The sequence below is a fragment of the Idiotropiscis lumnitzeri genome, chromosome 14 (genome assembly GCF_059441095.1).
Source record: "Idiotropiscis lumnitzeri isolate Australia: NSW breed Sydney's pygmy pipehorse chromosome 14, RoL_Ilum_1.0, whole genome shotgun sequence".
In the NCBI taxonomy this organism is placed as follows: Eukaryota; Metazoa; Chordata; class Actinopteri; order Syngnathiformes; family Syngnathidae; genus Idiotropiscis; species Idiotropiscis lumnitzeri.
In genome coordinates this window covers 5,086,183-5,109,570 of record NC_142404.1, presented here as the reverse complement: position 1 = coordinate 5,109,570, position 23,388 = coordinate 5,086,183, and the positions used below count along the sequence as shown (strand labels likewise).

At 41.5% G+C, this 23,388-nt stretch overlaps 2 protein-coding genes across 5 annotated transcripts in view; both read left to right on the top strand.

Moving 5' to 3' along the window:
* Positions 1-3,387: 3,387 nt before the first annotated feature.
* On the top strand, positions 3,388-16,848 carry rbm44 (RNA binding motif protein 44). 4 transcript variants are annotated; one of them, XM_088315511.1, is made up of 15 exons: positions 3,430-3,852; positions 3,968-4,043; positions 4,120-4,226; positions 6,449-6,523; positions 7,271-7,440; positions 9,449-9,618; positions 11,115-11,188; positions 11,273-11,613; positions 12,425-12,465; positions 12,534-12,650; positions 12,897-13,029; positions 13,253-13,367; positions 14,651-14,752; positions 14,834-14,916; positions 16,508-16,848. In XM_088315511.1, exons 1-15 carry the CDS (start codon positions 3,711-3,713, stop codon positions 16,766-16,768), a joined length of 2,007 nt encoding a protein of 668 aa, XP_088171637.1. In that variant the 5' UTR covers positions 3,430-3,710; the 3' UTR covers positions 16,769-16,848. The 4 variants fall into 4 exon arrangements, with proteins under 4 accessions (XP_088171639.1, XP_088171637.1, XP_088171638.1 ...); XM_088315513.1 differs by lacking the exon at positions 3,968-4,043 and having other exon boundaries at positions 3,388-3,476; XM_088315512.1 differs by lacking the exon at positions 3,968-4,043 and having other exon boundaries at positions 3,430-3,632.
* Positions 16,849-17,686: 838 nt separating this feature from the next.
* The window catches only part of itgb5 (integrin, beta 5), a 41,493-nt gene continuing 35,791 nt past the window's right edge, over positions 17,687-23,388 (top strand). Inside the window, exons 1-4 of the mRNA XM_088314837.1 lie at positions 17,687-18,199; positions 19,820-19,905; positions 19,983-20,190; positions 20,733-20,982. Coding sequence (XP_088170963.1) covers positions 18,121-18,199; positions 19,820-19,905; positions 19,983-20,190; positions 20,733-20,982 — 623 coding nt within the window. The 5' untranslated portion in view covers positions 17,687-18,120. The remainder of the gene's footprint in view (positions 18,200-19,819; positions 19,906-19,982; positions 20,191-20,732; positions 20,983-23,388) is intronic.

Below are 23,388 nucleotides of genomic sequence, written 5' to 3'. Positions count from 1 at the left end.
CCCATAGGTCGTGTATTACACTCTTGATCCTTCCCAAACGTCATTGACGTGCCAAAGCATCGGCAGGATGATGTATGGCTCAGAACATATTTTAAAAATTTGACTCATGAAACGAAACAAGACTCACAATCAATATATACGCTGTTACCGAGCACTGGACACCCAGAGCTGGCCCATCACGGAAGTGGCCATACATCACGTCACATGACCACAGGCCACTTCATGGATTATTGATCCACGTATGAGGAATGGCAGTGTTAATGCGGTTTTGGCTCTGAATCTTCAGGTTCTCACTGTGTCAACGCAAAAATACACACCTCTCACTGTTATGTCCATTTAGCTCCTTCCAGGAATAGTGAGATTTGTTTCATCAAATGGCACAATGTTCACATTATTAGAATAGAATAGAATAGAAATCCCTTTATTGTCATTGTACTCAAGTGTGCAACGAGATTAGAGGGCTCCCCTCTCCAGTGCAATACAACAATAATACAGACAAATATATAAATTAGATAAATAAAGAAGACAGTGCAATGGAATTCAGTACTGAATAGGGCATATAGAAACACATCACAATGCTGTTTTGCGAGGTTAGGGTGGTCTCGTGTGTGTGTGAGAGTTCAGTAAGGAGATGGCTCTCGGAAAGAAACTGTTTCTCAGTCTATTGGTCCTTGATTTGATGCATCTGTAGCGCCTGCCAGAGGGCAACAGGTCGAACAGGTGTGAGTTTGGGTGGGTATTGTCATTGACGATGTTGAGAGCCCTTCTGAGGCACCGGGCGGTGTAGATGTCCGACAGTGGGGGGAGAGGGCAGCCAATAATCCTTTGCGCTGTTTTGACTGTCCTCTGGAGCCTCACTCTGTCCGCCTCAGTGCAGCCGCTGTACCAGGTGGAGACACAGTACGTCAGCAGGCTCTCGATGGACGAGTGGTAGAAGGCCAGCAGCAGCTTCCTGTCCAGGTTGAATTTCCTGAGGACTCTCAGGAAGTGCAGACGTTGGCGGACCTTCTTTACCACTGCTGTGGTGTTGTGACTCCAAGAAAGGTCATCGGAGATCTGTACTCCCAGGAACTTGAACGTGTGGACCCTCTCCACACACACGCCTTCGATGCAGAGGGGGGGCGGCAGCGTCTTGTTCCTCCTGAAGTCGACGACAATCTCCTTTGTTTTAGCAGAGTTAAGGTGCAGTCTGTTGTCCTTGCACCAAGTTGTCAGTCTCTTTACCTCCTCTCTGTAGGCTGTCTCGTCACCTTCCGAGATCAGACCGACCACTGTCGTGTCGTCAGCAAACTTGACGATGGTGTTGTTGCCGTGGGCCGGGCTGCAGTCGTAGGTGTAGAGGGCGTACAGGAGAGGGCTCAGCACGCATCCTTGGGGGGAACCGGTGCTCAGCATGAGGGTGGAGGACGTGTAGGGGCCGAGCAACACAGTCTGGGGTCTGTTGGTCAGAAAGTCCTTAATCCAGATGCGTGTGAGGGCAGGGAGGCCGAGAGTGTCCAGTTTGGCGACGAGGATGTCTGGGATGATCGTGTTGAATGCCGAGCTGTAGTCCACAAAGAGCATCCTTGCATAGCTCTGCTGTCGTTCCAGGTGGCCCAGCACAACATGCAGAGCAGTGTCGATGGCGTCCTCAGTGGATCTGTTAGCCCGGTATGCAAACTGGTAGGGGTCCAGAGTGGGAGGAAGGCAGTCCCTGATGTGCTGGAGAACCAGCCTCTCGAAGCACTTCATAATGACTGGTGTGAGAGCAACAGGACGGTAGTCATTCAGGTGGACGGCTGGTGACTTTTTGGGGACAGGAATAATGGTGGAAGTTTTCAAGCAGGAGGGGATGACTGCCTGAGCCAGGGAGCGGTTGAAGATCCTGCAGAAAACATGTGACAGTTGGTGGGCACATGCTCTGAGGACCTTGCCTGGTATTCCGTCGGGTCCAGTAGCTTTCCTGGGGTTGACCGCCAGGAGCGCGCGCCTCACATCGTGTTCCTCTACGATGAGTGGGGGGGAGTTGGAGCTTGAAGTGCGGGGGTGTGACGGTTGGGGCGAGTCAAAGCGAGCGAAGAAGCAGTTAAGCTCCTCTGCCAGCGATGCACTCGGGTCTACAGAGGTCGTGAGAGGTTAGTTCCATACTTTGGGTTTAACACAGGCCGCCTTACCACTGAGACCTTAGTTCCAAACAGTGACATAACTGGTTTGTCATAAATACACACCGCCCACTGACTTGTTTTCATATTTAGTTTTCATGGGCCACCACTACCCTCTGGTGGAACTCTAATATCATATTGTCATGAGAGAGAGCAGACAAGAATGTCAAAACATACAAACACGTGGTTAATGTATCTAGCTCAGGCGTGGGCAAACTACGGCTCGTGTCCACATGCGGCCTGTTAAACGTTTTAATCCGGCCCGCCGAACTTGAAAAAATTAAATTAATAAACCTTGTTAATGTTTTATTTTCTAAATACTGTGGTTTTCCAAAGACATATATATTGCTGTAATGCCTTTGTTCACTTGAATTTAAAATTAAATATATTTTTTTTCTCCGATGAGGTGAGGTTACCAAAACACTCCATCCATCTGCTCCTTGTCTGGCCCCACTGTTAAATTTTAGAACCCATTGTGGCCCGCCAATCAAAAAGTTTGCCCACCCCTGATCTAGCTATACAGACCCTTTTAGCTTCAAAAGGAGATTGTGCTCATTTCCAAAGATATCAAGTGATGATGTACTTTTTGACATGGTTACATAACTCTCTGCTATTTTTATGACGCTTTGGTGGTGCAGCTTTTTTGTGTGTGGGGGGAAAAAAACATTTCAGATTAAAGGCCTTGACAGGGTAATTGTGTAGTTAACAAAGCTCCTTTGATTAAGAATTTTAGTTGTCATTATGAATTTAAAATGGAACACACAGTTATGTGATAACAAATAGCTTCACCTGAACTCTATCCCGAAATATAAGAAAGGCTTTCCACACAAACAAAAAAATTGTTAATACTGTACTGTATTTGAGAAATTCTGCCAAAGTCTGCAATTTACTGCACAACTGTATTGAAGCATGAACTGAACTGATCCGGTGGTGATTAATCTATTTTGATGGTTGATGTAATGACTAAATTATGAAAATGGACAAATGTTACAATATACAATTGCATTTATTATTATAACTTGTTTCTTGGAAATGTGAGCGTGTGTGTGGGTGTGCGTGTACGTGTGCGAGTGTGCGTGCGAATGTGTCACCACCCGAGCAGTTAATTTTATATTTTGTGTATATTATATTTAATCATCCAAATATTTTGAATAAATGTTTTAGGAATGCCGAGATCGTATGGAAGTAACATTCTGAAAACAAACAAGGGAAAAAAACGCCCCCCCTCCCAAAAAAAAACAAAAACAGCTGAACTGGTGCACATTGATTCGCCTATTATCGAGCTCGCGCTGTCGTCCGTCGTCAGCAGTTGTGGCTGGTGCCGTATTACTCCAGGTGTTTTTTGTGCTCATTTGTAATTTCCTAATAGCCGAAGGTCTCGAGACTTGGGCTCTTTTATTTTAAATTTTTATGCCTGGCGATTTTTGAGGGGCACTGACGTAGCTAGCTAGCGCTCTCCTTGCAAGAAGGTTCATTTTGAATGAAGATAAGGTTGCTAACTTTTTTTTCTGACCGAAATGAAGTTTCATTTTAAAAATTCAAATTAATCCATCGAGTGAAATTGAGTTCATGGCTTACCTTCAACTGGTGTGGCCTCGTTATCCGCTAACTTTGCCTTTCCGAGGGACCCCAGCCTGGCCTACTTTGAGTCCCATGGATTATTCAACCGGGCCTCGATTTTATCACCCAGATGCTAATGCGACAAATCTACGTAAGTGGTAGAATTTGACGCAATAATAAATAGATAAAATTCAAATGTTCGTTAAAAAGTGGCGAAGCGTTGAAATCACGAAGCGTTTACTCGAATATTTTGTGGTTTATTACAGGAGAATCTGACTTGAGGCCCGCTTATCCTGAGTACAAAGAATTTTCAGAACAAACAAAAATGTTTTTTTTGCAAATGTACGACTATTTATGAATATTGACTACAATAGTGATATTTTTGATCTTCTGAATATAATTTTCTTTTATTGTCCAGTTCTCTGTATAATTTTGTGGCGGCTCATCCTGACATTACTTTTCGTGACCCCAAGTTAACCGCATGGCGCTTGAATTTGCCACCTGAATACAGACAGCTCATACAAGGTAAATATTACTTCATTTGTGAATATGAGTATATACCAGTTTAAGGGATTATTACTAGGTGCACTCAAATAAACAAAAAGAAATGTAAACGTATGCATGTTTAATATTCTCGCAAGTACATGTGCACAATTTGATGAGCTTCCATACCGGAGTTGCAGCTACAGTATGCCATGTGAATATAGAAATTCTGGTGATTCAATAATGTTTATTACTGTAGTTACAGAGCTGGGCAATTCGTCCCGGGGGCCGCAAGGTCCAGTCCTCCGGCCCGGCCAGACTCCCATTTTTGGAGTGGGGGTTTAAAAAAGGGCTTAATTAAGCGAGGCCAAAAGTTCATCTCAAAAATTGCTTCAGCTCGTGCCAAAGGTTGTCCGTTCCTGTTTTGGTCGCCTGCCCGAGGATGCGTAACTCCATATGTAACATCACAAAACTCAGAAGTTGTATTGCCATGAATTACACGGTCCGTCCTGCCGAGGACGGGGGACATAGGGGAGATCCCTCTCCAAGACCAGAGTTGCCTCTGGGATCTCAAAGTGCCCCTTTCTCCACTCCCTCCCAAATTTGTTGGTTCCAGAATTGGCCCCACTTCTCCACAACGCCAGTAAATGGCGCTGTTGCACCATAAACAGACAGAGACTGGTCACACCCTTGACCATCCAAAACAGAAAATAGTCTTTATGAAAGCAAAACTTTGAAAATGCATCTCAAGAGGACCGGGAGCTAATACAAATTAGTTAGTATTGGGGTAATTTGATCGAAATTTATTGTACTTGTCAGGGGTCTGCTGCAGACTTTCAATACAATATATGGGAAGACCAGAGAGCAAAATGTTAGAATAATCAAGGCGAGACGTAACAAACGCATGGATTATGATTTCTTTGTCACTAGTTGATGGAATTGTACGAATTTTAGCAATATTGCGCAGATGAAAAAAAACGCAGTTCAAGTAATATATTTAATAATATTTCAATATTATTAATAATAATTAATATGATAATTTTTGTTGAATAATTTTGGGCATTACATTATTAGTATTATCAAGACTGAGAGTGGTGTCTTTAAATGGGTGCAGATGTTGTGCTGGTCCAATGATCAGCATCTTGGTTTTATCTGAGTTAAGCCAAAAATTCAAAGACGCGCATTTGCTATTTCCAGCGGGTATCATCAGCATAACAGTGAAAATTAATGTTATATTTACGGATAATATCACCAAGCGGTAGCATGTATATGCTAAACAATAAAGGCCCAAGTTCCGATCCCTGCGTAACTCCACATGTAACGTCACAAAACTCAGAAGTTGTATTGCCATGAATTACACGGTGCGTCCTGTCTGAGAGATAAGAATTAAACCAAGAAAGTGCTGAGCCTGAAATACCAACACACGTTTCAAGGCGTTTTAATAATATGTTATGATCGACAGTGTCAAAAGCATAAGAGTAATATTGATGGAGTCAGCAGGTTGGCTACAACCCATGTTAATTGGCGTGGCATTACATTTTAGTTACTACTTTATTCTTCTCTAGCTGACGGACACGTCCGTCTAGCAGTAAAAACCTTTCAATGAGAGTGCAAGTGGTGCACAAAGCCATAGTTGCGTTTCCTTACTCGGTGAATGTCATCAGCCGAGGACCCCGCCAGTGCATGCGCTGTTCACGTGAGTCGCGTTGGGCCTCGTCACTCGGTCGTATACACTAGAGATCTTTAGCGGCAAACACAGTGCCATGCAAGCTAATCGGCACTGTGTTGACCGACAGCGCAGACACACGATGCCACTGACTGTACAAACAGTTTTTTAACTTCAAAATGTTCAAGTGCAAGAGGTGCAGCACTCGAAGTTTTTCTAAAGAGGGATACGAGATTTGCTGCGGTCATAACAAACTTCAATTGAGCTATTCTTGTGACGTGATTACAAAGTGAAGTCATTACAGTTTGTGTAGATAAAGCCTAGTTTTGAACTCCTGTTTCCACATTGCAAAAAAAAAATGTTGTCGACGAGGCTGGCGGTTATAGCTCAACTTCATTAATAGGTAATATTGGAGTTCCTTAGAAAGTAAATTGCTTTTAGAGGACCTGCTCTGCTGGTTGCACTTAAGTAGTGCATTCTCATTCATATAAATTATAGGCAGGATGATGCCGGTGTAAAGTGTACCGAACGGAGTGGCATGTGATTGATGTACTGTACACATAGAATGCAATTAACAACAATGTTTGTGTTTTCATAGATGAAGGAGATTTTTTCCATTTTCTGCAAATACACCCTGCAATAGAACTGCTGTTTCAACAAGCTTGTTTGATGCGTAAGTCAACCTACCGTTGGAGCATTTATTTTAAATTCACTTTCATTGCAGATAATTTCAGAGGCAATGAGCCAAATGTAATGCACAGCCAGTACAGTACTTGCATACAAGGTTTGGAATTACTTTACAGTATTTTGTATTACCTCATTTTTTTCAGCAGGGAGCCCATTTGAAAATATAGATTATGAGATTAATATTACCAGCCCCTGTACACTATTCGATTCGAAATTCAGGGAAAATTGACAGAACAAATATGCTTCAAAAGTTTCACAAGACTTAAGACCCTATCCATCCATTATCCGATCAGCTTCTCCTCACGAGGGTCACAGGGGCGCCGTAACCTATCCCAGCTGTCTTCGGTCAGTAGGCGGGGTACACCCTGAACTGGTTGCCAGCAAATGACAGGGCACAATAAGATGAACAACCATCCAGCTCACAAATGCAACTAGAGACAATTCAGTGTTCTATCAACCTACAATGCATGGTTTTGGATTGTGGGAGGAAACCAAAGTACCCAGAAAAAACCCAATCAGGCACAGGGAGATCATGCAGGAGCCAGAATCAATCCCTTGACGTCTGCATTGTGAGGCCATTTTGCTAACCCGTCGGCCGCCATCGCAAATAAGATTACAAATGTTATAAAAATCTTGTTCAACTGTTCAACCTTTTAAATTCCACTATTGTATAAAAATGTCCACCGCTGACTTAGCTTCTAATATAAAAAAATTGTGTGATCTTATTTTTTAGAAATACCTCAAGTATTATTGCAAACTTCCCCTAAAGATTTGGAGCAAAATTTTTCACAAAAACACTGGCCGTGCACTGCTCGCTACATCGACAACGTGAAAGACAGATTTCAAACCACCTACAACAGACCCCGAAAGGAGAGACCAACACTTCACCTGTTGGATCCCCAAGTATGTATAGAAGCAGACAACCTGACGGACAATTATTCTGTTGTGAGTAAATTAAGTTGTGAAAAATCATTTGCCCCCTTTTTTTTTTTTTTTTTTTTCCCCAGGGAGCGGGGGTACATATTTTCTCGTGCCCAACGATTAATTGGCTAGCCAATTAAATCGGTCGATTATATCCCATTAAACATTGGCCAAAATAATTGGCCATCCGGCATATTTTTCCCGATTGTTATTCCCCTTATGTACCTACATTTTGCCTATCTACATACCTACATTTTATAGTACATCAGTTGTACACTAGTAACATTGTTCTCATTATTTATTACACGATTATCTATCTCATAACGCTGGATATTTAATTATATATGATGACATTTGTTGATAGTCATTCTATGGACCTGTCATTCAAAACAAAGCAAATCTCAATTTTTACACTCATTTCTTGTGTGCGCAATGAGAGTTGTGCAAGTAATTGACCTGGATCGCACTAATTTACACAAAAAAGTCACAATTTGTTTTTTAAAAAAATGAAATAAAAACAGTGCCACATAAACAAATGTTTAATATGTCACAATGGGTCCGTATAACTTCATTAATTAAATGCATTGCATCATTTAGGAGAGATGCAAGACAGGCATATCCCGCCGGTTGCGCAATCTCCTGTGGATTGTTATAAGTGCTCGTCAATTTGTACTGTAAAACACCCATAATCAATTCTTCCTCACGCTCCTACCCCTCATGCAGCCAGCCGCCTGAGGCCTTCATTGCGGCCCACAACCGTCATGCTGGCTGATCACTACACTACGGTTCTCATGCAAGTGAATAACAGCAGTGCGCGTGTGATTTTTTTATTTTAATTACCACAAACTTTAATATTTATTTTCATAACTATGGTGATTCACGACTGTCTTCACTAGCCCCTTTACAGGAGTGGTTGTTTTGTTCATGTGGGCTATGCACGCTCGCTCTCAACGCTGCTGGATACAAGAACAGGAGCGGATTCTCAAATGTACTGCTTGTCTATGAGTGCTAATACCTGAGATTTTGGATGTAGTCCAATAAAATCCGATGCTGTTTTTTGGGCTGACTAAGCGCAATATGTTTAAAAAGGCCTTTATTTAAGCTTTTTGCTGACCAGTTTGAGTTTTTCATTGATGCGTAGACTTCTTCAGTGTTATATCAAAAATAAAATTACCTAAATTCAATCTTTTTAAGTAAAAAAAAAATAAATAAAAAGGAAAAATAAAAACTATCGAGCAACATGAAATGCTTATATCGCTATATACTTTTCAGCCACATCACCCAGCCCTACTGGAAAGGGTTACAAATCCATTTATAAAGTAATGTAACACAGTATTTCAGAACATGAACATCAGACCCACGGTCAAACATGGTAGTGCTAGTGTGATTGCCTGGGGCTGTTTTTAATCCTTCAGGACTTTGATGATTTGCTGTGATTGCTCGACCCATGAATTCTGCTCTTCACCAGAAAATCCTAAGGGACAAATGCTTGGCCATAAGTTGAAGACCTCAAGATGAAGCACAGCTGGGCTCCGCAGCAACAAAATCAAAATCCAAAACACATCAACAAGTCAACTTTGGAATAGCATAGATAAAACAAAATTTTGGTGTGGCCTAGTCAAAGTCTTTCTTTGAATCGGATTGCAATGCTGTGGCATGACCTAAGAAATGCTGTTAAAAAACACTACACTGTGGCTGTATTCAGGTAATTCTGTAAGTTACAGCGAATGCTTGATTTCAGTTTTTGCTGTTAAGGGTGGCCCGACCGGTTACGAGGTTTAGGGTACTATTACTTTTTCACACAAGAACAGGTAACTTTGATTTTTTTTTCATTGACGCATAAAAATCACCTTTTAAAAGCAGCATTTTATGTTTACTTTTTATTTTTGTCTGTTATTTACATTTTGTGTTTTATCAAAAAATATGAATTTGTGAAGGGGAAAAAATGTTCTTCACACCTATGTTTTGTAATTGTGTGTTTTCATACCAGGGATCAGAACTTGCGCAGTCCAGTGTTAGTGGGGTCATGCAGGGCCTTCCTTGTTTCAGTATGGACTTGGAGCAAGATACATACAATCAGAAACGAAAATATCCACCGATGAGCCAGACGTCGGTGGCTCCAGACAGATGGAGCAAATCAGTTGATGATAAAAATTCACAGTGAGTAAATGCTCACCAAACAACGGCAGTAATGCTTCATTTGGTACTAACTTATTTTTGTTTTAATGCATTGCATATATGCTACAGCAAGCACGGCACATTAGTGACATCCTGCAGTGGGCAGCTTAGAATAGAATAGAAATAGAATAGAAATCCCTTTATTGTCATTGTACTCAAGTGTGCAACGAGATTAGAGGGCTCCCCTCTCCAGTGCAATACAACAATAATACAGACAAATATATAAATTAGATAAATAAATAAGACAGTGCAATGGAATTCAGTACTGAATAGGGCACAAAGAAACACATCACAATGCTGTTTTGCAAGGTTAGGGTGGTCTCGTGTGTGTGTGAGAGTTCAGTATGGAGATGGCTCTCGGAAAGAAACTGTTTCTCAGTCTAGCAGCATCCAAGGAGAATTTAAGAGTGGAAAATCATGAACCTGTTGGGGCCCCAATATTGTTTTTGTTTATTCACTTGAATGTTTGCTTTTTATGAAATTTAGGGTCATTTAATTACCTAACTTGCATTGATGCTATTCATATCACAATATTGATTACACTTTGAACAAACCAGTGTTTTTATTTTCTTGTTGATTTTTGTGGCTTTTGTGCATGTATTCCCATTCCCACTGGAATAAGTGATGGCAACAATGGAACTGAACAAATGAAATGTCCCCTGACAGTGCTACACATCAATGTGCTTAGTATTGAAAACTTTAATCAAAGTTGAAGTTCAACAACAGTCTTAATTGTATTTTTTATGAAGCAGGTGAATTAAAATAATTGTTTAACAGCCTTCTGGAAGAGTTTGAGTTGCAAGACATTGACCATGATGTGTTAGTTGATCCATGCATTTTCTGTATTGCTCGGCCTCATTAAGGTCACACCCTAAGGAAGCCTATCATTGCTGACTTTGGGCGAGAGGTACACCCCGGGCTGGTTGACAGTCGATCACAGTGCCCATATATGTAGACAAAATGCCATTCATACCTAAAGATAATTTAGAGTCTTCAATCTAAGATGTTTTTGGAATGTGGGAGAAACAAAATACAATTTGTTGAGTCTTAACAGATAATCTAAATAAACTTTCTTTTTTCAGGTTTGACTGGTTAAGTCAGGTGATCTCTTACTATAGTTTAACCTTTGTGCAAAAATACATAATACAACTTTATTTATATAGCACATTTCACAACAGCTGGAGCTGTAACAAAGCGATTTTCACAATAGAATGTTACCTCAAGTTCCAATATTTAAATAGCTTAAACTAACAATTTACCCACTCAATGTTCCAGTTAGCAAGAAGCAACTGCATTCAAGCCCACTCTAGTAACCTGTTCTTTGTTGAAAATCCACATTTACATTAGTTTGGTGCACCGCTGCTTCCTCCCTTTCTGCAACAGAAATAATTTGGTCAGAGATCAAATATTTGAACTACCTTGTGAATATCTACAATGCTTTTCTTGCTTCATACAATTTACATTATTTTACGTTTCAGGTCTGGATGGCAGCAATTTGAAATTGAGCTCCAGTCCAAGCTATCCGGCTTGATGGGAGATGAAGTTAAGTCCGGTAACAACCCTGTTCTGCAAGTTCTACCTAGAGTAGGCAACTTCCAGATGTCTGCTGAAGGAAATAAAGTGAATATTTCAACAGAGCACGGTGTGGAAAATATAAAGGGTGACTCAAGGCAAGCCACCACCATTCAGGAGGAGAGCAGCCTAATCATTGCTGTGAAGAAGTCGGCACTAACCACGGAGGCTCACTTCATTCATGAAGCAGCTGCATCCAGTGGCACCACCGGCATAGAAGAACGAAACATCAGCACTGCAGATAAGTGCACCTCCATTGTGCCTTGTGTTGCTTCTTGCAGCATCATGGTGGGCACACCATTCACCAATTACTCGTCAGCTTTCACACAAACCGAAGAGCTGCTCAAAGCCGACAAGACCGTGCTTACAGAGTTGCACATGTCTGATCTGGATGAAGTTGTGAAGGTAAATTCAATTCAAGCAAGTATTTAACATCAGTGATAAGTTGCCAAGGGGTACAAACTTTCTTGTAAATTTTCCAGATAATGGAAGTTTATGAAAAATTAAGGATGTCCACTTCACTTTTGTGCACTTTTTGCCAAATTTTCAGGATCCATTAATCCATTATGCACATTTTAGTTAATTCCTGTGATATATTAGCATTCACACTAATTCAGATCAACTGAAAAAAAAAACTGCAAATAAGCTATAGATTCTCATTTTCCTTTCAGCTTGCTTCGTTGGATTTTGCACTGACGGCCACCTTTTCCTATATAAACCCATCTTCTGCAGCCTCTTAACACCAACAGCTGCCATGTCTTTCCCTTTTCTCAACCCTGTTTTAGAAAAATGGAAATATTGAATAAATATTTCCTCTGGGTTTTTTATGTGAGCATCTGATGTAAAGCCTATTGGTCGAAGAAATTAGAATGTAGAATGATTGTATGAGTGCAGGCTTCCAATAAGACAAAAACATTTTAAGATGTCAGTATGACACACACACACATATACGTAGGTGTGTGTGCGCGCGTGCGTGTGGTCTAGTCTCCTGGGTGGTAGTTAGGGTTTAAATAGGAACTATAATTGGCATAGTCTGTTATCTTTTTTAATCGCAGCTTTATTTGATCCGCTGGGTGACTGTCTTGCTTGCCACTGATTGTGGCCAGCAACAGCAAAACGTGAAAAGAACATTCTCGATCTGCACATGCATCTGTTTTTGCACTAACAGAGCGACAATTTAAAAAGTAATAGTAGCCATATACATTTTACATTTCAGGAATTTACCAAACTGGAAGTGGGAAGTAAAAAAGAGAAGAGGTATCATCAAACCATAACAGATCACTTATTGACCAGATGATATTTTAATTATGAGATTTTTTTTCCAGTCTGCATCATCACCAGGGAACGCAATGCGACTGCATCGGACGTGCTCAGAAGGCGGAGCTGAGTGTGCTGGCCTTGCAATACTACATGTACCGACAGCACTGCAGCAATCGTCAACTGTAAGATAGTTTCCTTTTAAGGTGCATTGGAATCTCAAAATAGGAAATTCCTGTATGTTCCATGACCTCTCATTGAAAATAAAACGTTTATTAATTGTGTAGGATAAGTTTTATGTAAGATTTTAACATTCTTAACTGTCATGTAAATGAAGTTATTACCAACTCTTCACCTTAGCATCTGTGATCATCAAATAATATAATAACAACTAGAAGACTAATGTTACAAGTGTGCCTTGCACATTGTAGGTCAACTGAATCTCCAACCAGTGTTACAGCTGTTCTACAAAAACTGGAATCTGACTATACTAAGATGAGAGATGAGGTCTTGGCAGGGATTCCTCTGGATCATCTCAAGCCTTTGACTATAGATTTTGAGGGGGTGAGCAAAAATGCTTCGAACAGATATAATTTTCGCTGCCTAAAAATGTTTAGTCACACTTTTACATGCCTCACACAAGCCACTTTCTATTCAATCGTCAACTCTACTTTGGTTGTACATTTGTATCCAAGGATATACTTATCACAACATAATAATGACATAAATGTTTGTGATTAACAATGTTTGACTTCCTATTCAACAGAACAATGTTTGACTTTTCTAGGGTGCTCAGAGAAAGCCCAGGACGGACTGCGGCAAATCCAGGACCACCAGCATGCTTGTCTCCTGGGAGAACAGTGCCACCTTGAAAGTGAACACTCATAAAGAAAACCAATCAAGTATGCCATCCGTCCATCCATTGTCTTCCGCTTATCTGGGACCGGGTAGCAGCTTTACCAGGGAAATACAGATTTCCCTCTCCGCAGCCACTTCGTCCAGCTCTTATAGGAATATCCTGAAGTGATGTAGTAGACCCCGGGGCATCCTCCCATAAGGACATGCCGGGAAGCCATCACCATAGAGGCATCCTCTCAATGCGGAACAGCAGCGGCTCTACCTGAGCCTTTCTGGGATGACAAAGCTTCTCACCCGAGAGCTTCGGCACCCTGTAGAGCAAGCTAATTTTGGCCATTTGTGTCTGGGATTTTGTTCTTTCGGGCATGACCCACGGGGCATGAGCAGAGGTGAGGGTGGTGGGTACATAGATTGAACGATAAATCAAGAGCTTCGCTATTCAGCGGAGCTCCTTTTTCAACAACAGACCGATGCGGAGTCCGCATCAATGCAGACACGATCTGCCTGTCAAACTCCCGTTGCACCCCAAGATACTTGAAGTCCCCATCCTATTCCTTCCTCTTAACCCTAAATCTTTGTCGTTTCGGACAACCCCACAACATCCAGAGAAGAACAATGGAGCGCTCTCCTTGGACTCACTCCTTGTACTCCAAAGAGGGTTCTAATAAGATGGGGTCTAAGCCGCTGCTTGGAGCATCGGAACAAATAAGGCGAAGGGGCGCTACCCTCTTATCCACCTGGGTGAACCCAAATACAAAGGCACCAAGCCGGGGTGGCAATAAGTATGCCCACACCTGCTCGGCACATCTCAACGTGGGTAACTCCTTAGTGGAAGAGATTCCAATTCCTCTGAAGAGGACTGGTACCACGGCTCAAGCTATGTGTCGGCTAGACTACATCTTGTCGGAACTCACGTTCCTCCCCTGTCAGACATGTGAAATTCCATGATCCAGGAGCCAGCTTCCGTAGCCGAGGATTGGACCACCTTAGGCTACCACCTAGCTCTCGCTGCACTCCCTTGGGCCCTCCCACATGTGGTGAGCCCACGGGAAGGGGGACCCACGTTGCCTCTTCGGGCCCATGGGTACAGGCTTGGCCACCAGTTGCCGCCATCTTCAGGCGTGGCTGGCTTCAGAAAACATTGCACATTTTGAGTCATCATCTGAGCCATACCATTGTCTAGTCATACACCAAGGACTTGTTTTCCATCGATGACCCTGCCAGGGTCTTGAAGCTCCTAGTATGAGTGCAGTCAAAGATGTAAAAAATGTATGCATTTCAAAGCCTCTTGTTTATTGGGTGGTGTGTTCTTACCCATGGACAATAGATGCATCCAAAGAGCTGAACACAGGCGAGGCATGGTACGATGCTGAGGAAGACCTTTATTCACCCGCTGAGGTGAACGAACAGTCAGAGGAGATGTCAAATGGTAAGATATACAATTTCAGTTCTTGTAGTTGCTAACAAGCGGCATCTTGATGCATTTCCTGTCATATCATTCTCAATTTAGTGGCACTTAACACGCAGTTGGCCAAGAAAGAGGAAATGGTTTCTGGACTTGGTGTTCCTAACATAGCCAACAATGTGACTGAGGTGAGACCACTCCTGTTGCTTCAGTTACACTTGCAATTTGAAAAAAAAATTCTGTTGAGTTAAAATCTAAAATTGGTACGCTGATGTCCCAATTTCATTTTTTTCCCCTAAAGCGTCAAGTTTTTTTATCCACAGCTTACCCTCCAGATAAGCAAAATTCCACTGATTAACTGTAGTAAGAATGGATCTTATTACGATTGGATTGGTCTAAAACTACATGGCAACTTGTTTTTGCAGTCACAATTTATACATGGTGAGAGGTGTGTGCAGCTCCCAATAGGTTATTACTATCAATATCTGCAAACTGAAAGCTAGCATCACATAGGATTTAAATGCTAGCTTTAGTCTTAACCTTGTAACCATGGACGTGTCGTTTTATTTTGTTTTCAAAGCTTCTAATTATTACATTAAGTGTTTTATTTACTTATATAAAACTTTTTTCATGTTTTTTCAGTATCATTTTTTTCATTTTTTTTAATGCCGGTGTTGAAAGTGACACAGTTGCTGTATTTAGACACCAGTGCTGTTTTTGACAGGCATTTTAGATTTAGTCTTAGTAATAGTCATTTGGACGAAAATGCTCATTAGCTTTTGTCACATTTAGTCATTTCTATTTGTGATAGTTTTAGTCTAGTTTTAGTCGACAAAAACTCCCCAAAAAAGTTTGTCTCGTTTTTGTAAATGTATTTGGTGAAAACTCAAAGGTTTTAGTCCGTTTTAAAAGTGGTAACAGTGGAATCAATGCTCATTGCTCCAAAACAAGGAGAGAACCAAAACACTTTATTTGGCAACTCTTCTGGCTTTATTTCCCTTAAAGCAACATAAAAGAAAAACGTTTTGACAACATGGACTTGGAGTAGACTTGTTCTAATACACAAGTGCAAACTCTATCAAACAAATGTCTTCTTTACTTGTAACAGCTTGTTGTTATCAGAACCAAGTAGCCTACGAATTGTCACTGTCGCCATGGTCCGTCAAACAAATGCGTGTCAGTGTGTGTGAGCCGAGACGAATGACCGCAGACGTATTCGTGTTTTGTTGTGCCGGTGAGTGCAATGGTTCGTGCTAGGCGCATGAACCCTGCGTGCGGTCCCGGTGGTGGGCGTGTCCAAACATATGGTAAGTTGCACTTCACAGTCTGATTAAATGTACAACAGGAAGGGATGTCAGAAATTTGCAGCGTCTGACAAACCACACACCATCAATTTCGTCCCGTCTCGTCAACAAAAATTCATGTACGATTCATGTACGCCACATCATGTTTTCATCATCAGAGAACCTCGTTTAGCTCGTCATCGTCTCATTATCGTCATAAAAAAAAGGGGCGTTAGCTAAATATTTTCGTTGTCATCGTTGACACTGTTAGACACAGCAAGATACTGCATTTTTTTGTCGTTTGGCCAGTAGAGAAGGCCTTGACCGTACACCACTGGTACTATGTAAATCCGAAACTTTGCTTTTAGGAATGATTTTAGGAAATGTGTGCTGGGTAATGTAAATACATCTTGTTTTTTTGCCATTTGACTGCAAAGAATTAAATGTTGAGGAAGTGTATTTCTTCTGACCACCAAAGCCTGTGCTTTGTCTCCAGAAAAGCATGGGTTTCAGCAGAACACCCACGCCAAGGGCAACCTTTGTTACCCAGCAGTATGGCACCATGGCCGCGTTCGACACGCTGATGGCTGAGCTGACGCGCTTCCACCCGGGCGTGGCAAAGCAGAGCATTGTGGGCGCTTTGAAGGAGCTGTGGGACATTTACCAAAGTGACCTCTGCCTTCTGCCCCTCAGCACTATCAGGCAAATGACATCCGATCTCCTTAACAAGCCAGCAAATGTGTTGCCACGTCAATAAAACTTTTGGTTTGGCATTTGAAAGTCATGATATGCCCACAAGGTTATGAATTCAACAGTTGGTTACAAATATGGTTTCATTTTGTCACTGATGCCACCATGTGTTAGATTTGTGCTATTGTGACTGTTTTTGCTTTGGCTGATGTTTACATTTAAAAATTAAAGTGGAACTGCAAAAAAAGTAAGAAGGGCACTAAATGGTATATATCACATGCATTTCACATGTAGGCCTTCACTTCAGTCCGACATCGTCCAACTTGAATAAATAGCCCTCATAATACTGTCATTTATGACTCCACAGCTGGACAAATAATATTGAGACACACACTTACACGCAACTGAGCGTTGGACCACTTCAAGTGTCTCTTGAAAGCTCCGTCTTGAAAATGGCCTTGCAAGTTAAGTATATGCAATCAAATCCACCCTTTTCCCACCTTCAGCCATTGTGGGTTAAAAAAATTAAAAAAGCTATATATATATATATGTGTGTATACATATATATATATATATATATATATATATATATATATACATATACACACATATATATATATATATGCATATACACATATATATATATGTGTACTGTTGTATTTAACAGTTAACTAGATTGGCAAATCAGTGTAGGCAGTGATTTTTTTTTGCTGTGAGTGCATGTGTCTTTGATCAGAGATCGCGTTATGTCGATACACTAATAGTGATTGATACTGCACTCCGTTTCTCATTTTACAATTATTTTGATATTCTTGATTCTTCAAACACATAGGGTCAAAGTAAACTATCGATCAAAAGGAAATCCTATTTTATTGTTTCATTCTCGAACCCACCAGCAGGTGTCAGCACATTGACGGCTAGCCTGTCAAATTTACGGATTAACGGGTTCACAAAATCCGCCTGGGAAGGAGTGGGTTAAGAGGTGGAGTCTCTCAGCTGGGAAGCCGACCAAGTGAACGAGATCATATCTGAACCGTCAACTTTGGAGATGTGCATCTCTTAATATTTGACGCTTTCCCGTCTCTCCTTCAATCCTAATTAACCCAAAAAAAACTGTTTGCGCGAGGCCAGCATGAAATCCACGCAGCGGCTCGGCAGTCGCCTGCATGGCTAAAAGCAGGCGAGGACGTGGAACCTAGTTTCCCGAGGCGTCACAAGTGAACCGAGGAGTGGATCAACAATGGCAACCTGTCGCTGACGCGCACCACTCCTCGCCATGGGGTGTAAACAGTCGACCAGCTGGACCGGAACCAGTCCTGAGAGGTTCTGACGGTCGGGCGAGAGGATCGCTGCAAGCTTCGAATCCGGGGTGGTGTGTGGGAGAGGGAGAGTTGCACCGTAAACACACCGAGTGACGCCATGTGGATCCCGGCGACATGCATGTGGAGAGCTGCTATTTGCTGCTTGCTGCTGCATACATTCCTGCACACTACCACAGGTAAGACATTACTGATCCATGGGGAAAAAAACACGTTTGTCTTTGCAATATCGGTAAACGGTTGTGTGAAGGTGGAGGCCGAAAATTCACGAACATTCAGCTTGCTCGAGTGGAGCAGTTGTGTAAAATCAAATCAAATCATACTCACATTGCTCAATTTTGATTGAGACTAAGAGACAGATAGAAGATGCGTTAAATTACATTGGGCGCTCTGCCTGACAACCTGGTTACCTTATCATCAGAGTGTCAGACTCCCAGCACGACAATTTTGCATCATTCTTTTTGCAATTCTTTTTTTTTTTATTCACAAAAAGAAATTCTCACAATCCCCTCCCAGATTTCTGCCTGTCCTATTAGAATTTAAATCCATATTTAATTCTATGACATTAATTAATTAATAAACAACAACAAAAGCAAGATATTGACATTTTTGAATGCCTTTTTCCTTTTAAACATTAGCTCATGTATCCTAAGACAGTTTTACTGTCTTATTGTGGTTTTTTTTGTCTTTATTTTTTTGTGACTTTGTAATGTAACAATGATAAAACAATGTGTATGTAATGGTTTAATTTAAAATTGGTTTAAATGTTCAATAAAGCTTTATTAAAATTCCAGCACCGTTACGAACCTTTCTAGCTTTTAACACGTACTTCCGATTAACAAACGCACAAACATGGTCATTGTAAACTCGTCTCTCATTTGACAAAGTCCGAATGATTGAGAAAACGAAAAATGACTTAAATCGGGATTTCATGTCATTTTCCTCCAAAGGAGACGAAATTTTCATTTTAAATTTGCTTATTAAGAAATACACGTGGTGGCAATTCAGCCATAAATAGGCGTTGACCGGCTATTGAATGATTGTCTGTTGACCGGATTGTTAAGTTTTTTTTTTTGATGGAACGGGATCTGGTATTATCGAGATGATGTTAGCTGGCAGGCTTACCATTGTTTTTCTGACTAACTCAGATAACACAGCAAACATTTTATACATACCTATGAGGAAATACATTGCACAAAGCTGATATTTATGAAATAATATTTAATAAATGTTGAATTACCATTAGAAAGTGTCAAAAATCATGCCTCATAGCAGCCATACAATCCGTTGAGTGCACTGATCACAAGGGTCAACTTTGGTCCTTGTGGGCACCTATCCTTCCTGTTTTCCATCTCTCCCTGCTGAAACACACCTGATTCAAATAATCAGTATCATTATCAGGCTTCTGAAGCACTTTCTGATGAGATGATCATTTGACTCAGGTGCGTAGCAGCGCAGAGTGATGGAAAACATGCATAATAGGTTCCCTCGAGGACTAGAGTTGGTGACCCCTAACCTATCATTATGTGATGGTGCCCAACACATTGGTAGTAACAGCTGTGGTCATCAGCGCCAGGATTAACGAGCACTCATCTAGAACGTCAAACAATACCGGTCAATAAAAGTATAAAGTAAGATTAGCTTTCACAGTGGAAGGAGTGTGCTGGAAAACTGTTCTGGGCTCCTCGTCACTGATGGAGTCATACAGCAACAATATCATTGCAATGGAATTCAATTACAGTACCACGGATTGTTTATGAATATGTTCGACGCTACAGTCTACACAACTTTTCCTGCAGGTCTTAATGTGTGTATGAGTGGCAGCGCAACTTCATGTGAAGAATGCCTCCTGATTCACCCCAGTTGCGCCTGGTGCGCACAAGAGGTATAATTTGGCACTGTGTTATTTTTAGGAATCCTATTTACATCAGTAACACAACTTATTCTGTATTTGTAACACAGGATTTTGGGAGGGGGCGCACCCTGACGTCACGCTGCGACTTTGTTCAAAACCTGCACAAGAGGGGCTGCCATAGCCGCTTTGTTGAACACCCAACTAGCAGTATCACGGTGCAGCAGAACATGCCTCTGAGCTCCAAGGGGTCTGGCTTGACCCAGCAGGACGTGGTCCAGATTAGACCTCAGAGGATCTCACTCAGCTTGCGACCAGGTAATAAAGTGTCAAATTCAACACTTTAGCAACACTAAAAAAAAATGTAAAAAAACGGAAAATTCCCGTTCAGCAATTGTAAAAGCAATCAATACTATATATATATTTTATACGATCCTACCCACTCCACGTTTTTAAAGCATGATCCTTTAGCAAATGGTTGAAAAATACATAAAGGCACTTTTTAAATGCACTGGAGGTGTAGAGCCTAACCCCCCCCTCAGATCCTGCCAGGCTATGAGTATGTGATGAACCTGCATCACCATCTTTTTAGCTGCTGCTCATCTCCTCCCTCCTTCTCCTCCTGAATATAAGCAAAGCCAAGACTTTCTGTTGAAATAGTGACATAAACATATTGCTGGGCTGCCGCCTACTGTACATCAAAACCAGTAGGAAAAAACAGCAGGCTATTACCTGATTGGTGGCTTCGCAACCAGCGCCAAATATGTTCATCCAGACTGAAAATGTGTTCAACAATTTGCTCAAGGAGACCTTTAAAGGATTAACTTCGTGGATTGTTAATTTTTGTGCCGGTCATACAGGGGAGCAGACATGGTTTGGCCTGCAGGTGCGCCAGGTGGAGGACTACCCAGTGGACCTTTACTACCTGATGGACCTCTCGCTGTCCATGAAGGATGACCTGGACACCATCCGCAACCTGGGCACTAAGCTAGCCCTGGAAATGGGCAAGCTCACCAGCAACTTCCGTCTGGGCTTCGGCTCATTCGTGGACAAGAACATGTCGCCCTTCTCCTACACGGCGCCCAAGTATCAGGAGAACCCATGTAACGGGTAGGTAGCTGTCAAATTCTACAATTGAAATGTATTATAAAAATTGCAGAAAAGCGTGGTGACCGTACTTGTGTTTTTCGAGATAAGAGCCGTCGATCAGTCGTTTTTTACTGTCAAATTCTGTGTGGTGGTATGTGACTTTACTCACTTAACAACAAGTTGCAGTTTAGCTCATATAATTAGTAATTATTCTTCAAAAAAGAGGCTCCACGCAGTTTATTGCCACTCTTAGCTGAAGGTTACTGTCTAACAACCACTTAGCCTTCACTACCGCAATGCTAACATACAATCAGAAACTCCAGAGGCACACAGGTTAACAATTAGCATTGATGTTGCCCTTTAAGAAACGCATATCTGAACATGAAGAGCAACGGTTGAAGACAGATAATATAACAAATGACTTACTCAGTCTTTATCCTCTGCAAAGAATGACTAATATTAGTACCGTACTGTCAAGCCAAGTGAGGAGCTGAGTCTAAAGTACTGTGTCAGATATCCTGTATGTCTCTGAGAACTAAAATGTGCAATGAAGGAGAAAGTGTGGAAAATTTGACTATACTTTTATACAGTAAAATATTATAGCGTGTGGCACGGTGACTGGCTGGTTAGCATGGGATAGGCTTCCGCATGCCCGCGACTAGGGCTGCACGATGTGCGGTTTGAATATCGCGATTGCGATGTGCGCATGCGCGATTGTCACATCGTATTACATGCGATGTTTTTGTCTGTTTGTTTTTTTTTTCTTAGAGCATGCAAAATTAGTTTTGCTTCATAGAAACAGCAAGCTACTGTATGCTCTACACAAGCCTGTCTTGATCACCCCTTCCCTACTGCCAGTCACTGGCCACTCAACCCAACCCCTCCACTCTGTACGCTCTGAAAACACTAACAGGCGGCATGGAAGAGACGACGGCGGCATTTAGTCCCCAAAAGAAAGTCAACATCCGAAATATGAAATTATTTTGGCCATAAAAAGGAATATACAACACACAAAAAAAACCTCTGCCGACTGTGCCTTGCCGTTGTTGCTGCAACATGAGGTAATACGACAAACCTGTCCGACCATTTGAATGCTATTACGAGCCCCCGTATAACCAGTTCAGACTCATTAGTGGGACCCGATGTAAAACCATTTACCCAAAAAACAATGACAGACGCCTTTATTATAACACCTTATGATAAGAAGTCCAAACAGCATCGACAAATCACGAATGCAATAACTTTTCACGCGGCGAAAGACACCGTCTAAGCAACTCAACGCCGTCACGAAAGAGAGGTTTAAAAAAAAATGATCCGCACACTAAACAAAATGTATAAAATGCTGTGCCGCACGTATTTCTATCAAGTGGCCATCCCAGAGCTGTATAATAAACAAAGCATAGTCTTCCCAAACAGAGCTATTTGAGTCATCTGGTGAAACTTCAATATCGCAATATACATCGCAATGTCATTTTTTTTCCAATATCGTGCAGCCCTAACCGCGACCCGTCTGAGGACAAGCGGATCAAATGAGGGATAATATGATAGCATACAATTCTTCTCATTTAAACACGACAAAAATCTTTCATTTTTTTGGGAGGGGTGGGGGGTTGGAGAGACTGCAGCAAATGAATGGTGTTTCCGTTCATTTCAACGGGGGGGAGATGATTTTAGATGCACACGTTTTGAGTTGCGATGGTCAAGGGATGAATTAAACTCAAGTCATCACTGTTGAGGGCAATATTTGGTTAATTGTTTTGTGAGAATAAAATCTATCCTTGTCTTTGTAACATTTTCACAGGGAAAACCAACTTTAATCACAACTTTTCTCTCGCTGTGTTGTTCATTTTCTTGAAAAAGGATAGCTTTGTTCTCCTATGACAATACAGTATATACACAAAAGCAACTAAGAAGTCATGGGCATGAGTCTTCACAGGCTTGCTTTGTTGATTCACCTAGCAATTACACTTTCAAGCCTTGTGGGATATGATGCAACAAGATTGGCACACCTATCTTTAGGCATTTTCGCCCATTCATCTTTTTGCAGCTCCTCTCATTCTCCATCATGTTGGATGGCGGGTTTTGCTGCACAGCCGTTTTCTGAGATGTTTAGTCGGGTCCTCATTTGGGCTCTGGCCAGTTTACTCAAGGACACTCATAGAGTTGTCCTCAAGCCACTCCTTTGATATATTTGCTATGGACTTAGCGTCGTTGTCCTGCTGAAAGATGAAAGAGTTCAGCATGATACTGTCAATGGGAGGGAAAAAAAAAAAGTGTCGCCATTTGTTCATTCTATGTAGGCTAGGCTAGTGATTTCTTAGATTTTAGTTCTTAATACAATGTGCATTTTTTTAAATATGTTTTCATTACGCGTTTATGTGTAGAATTGTCAGGATTAAACAATGAAATCAAATTCGAATAAGGCTG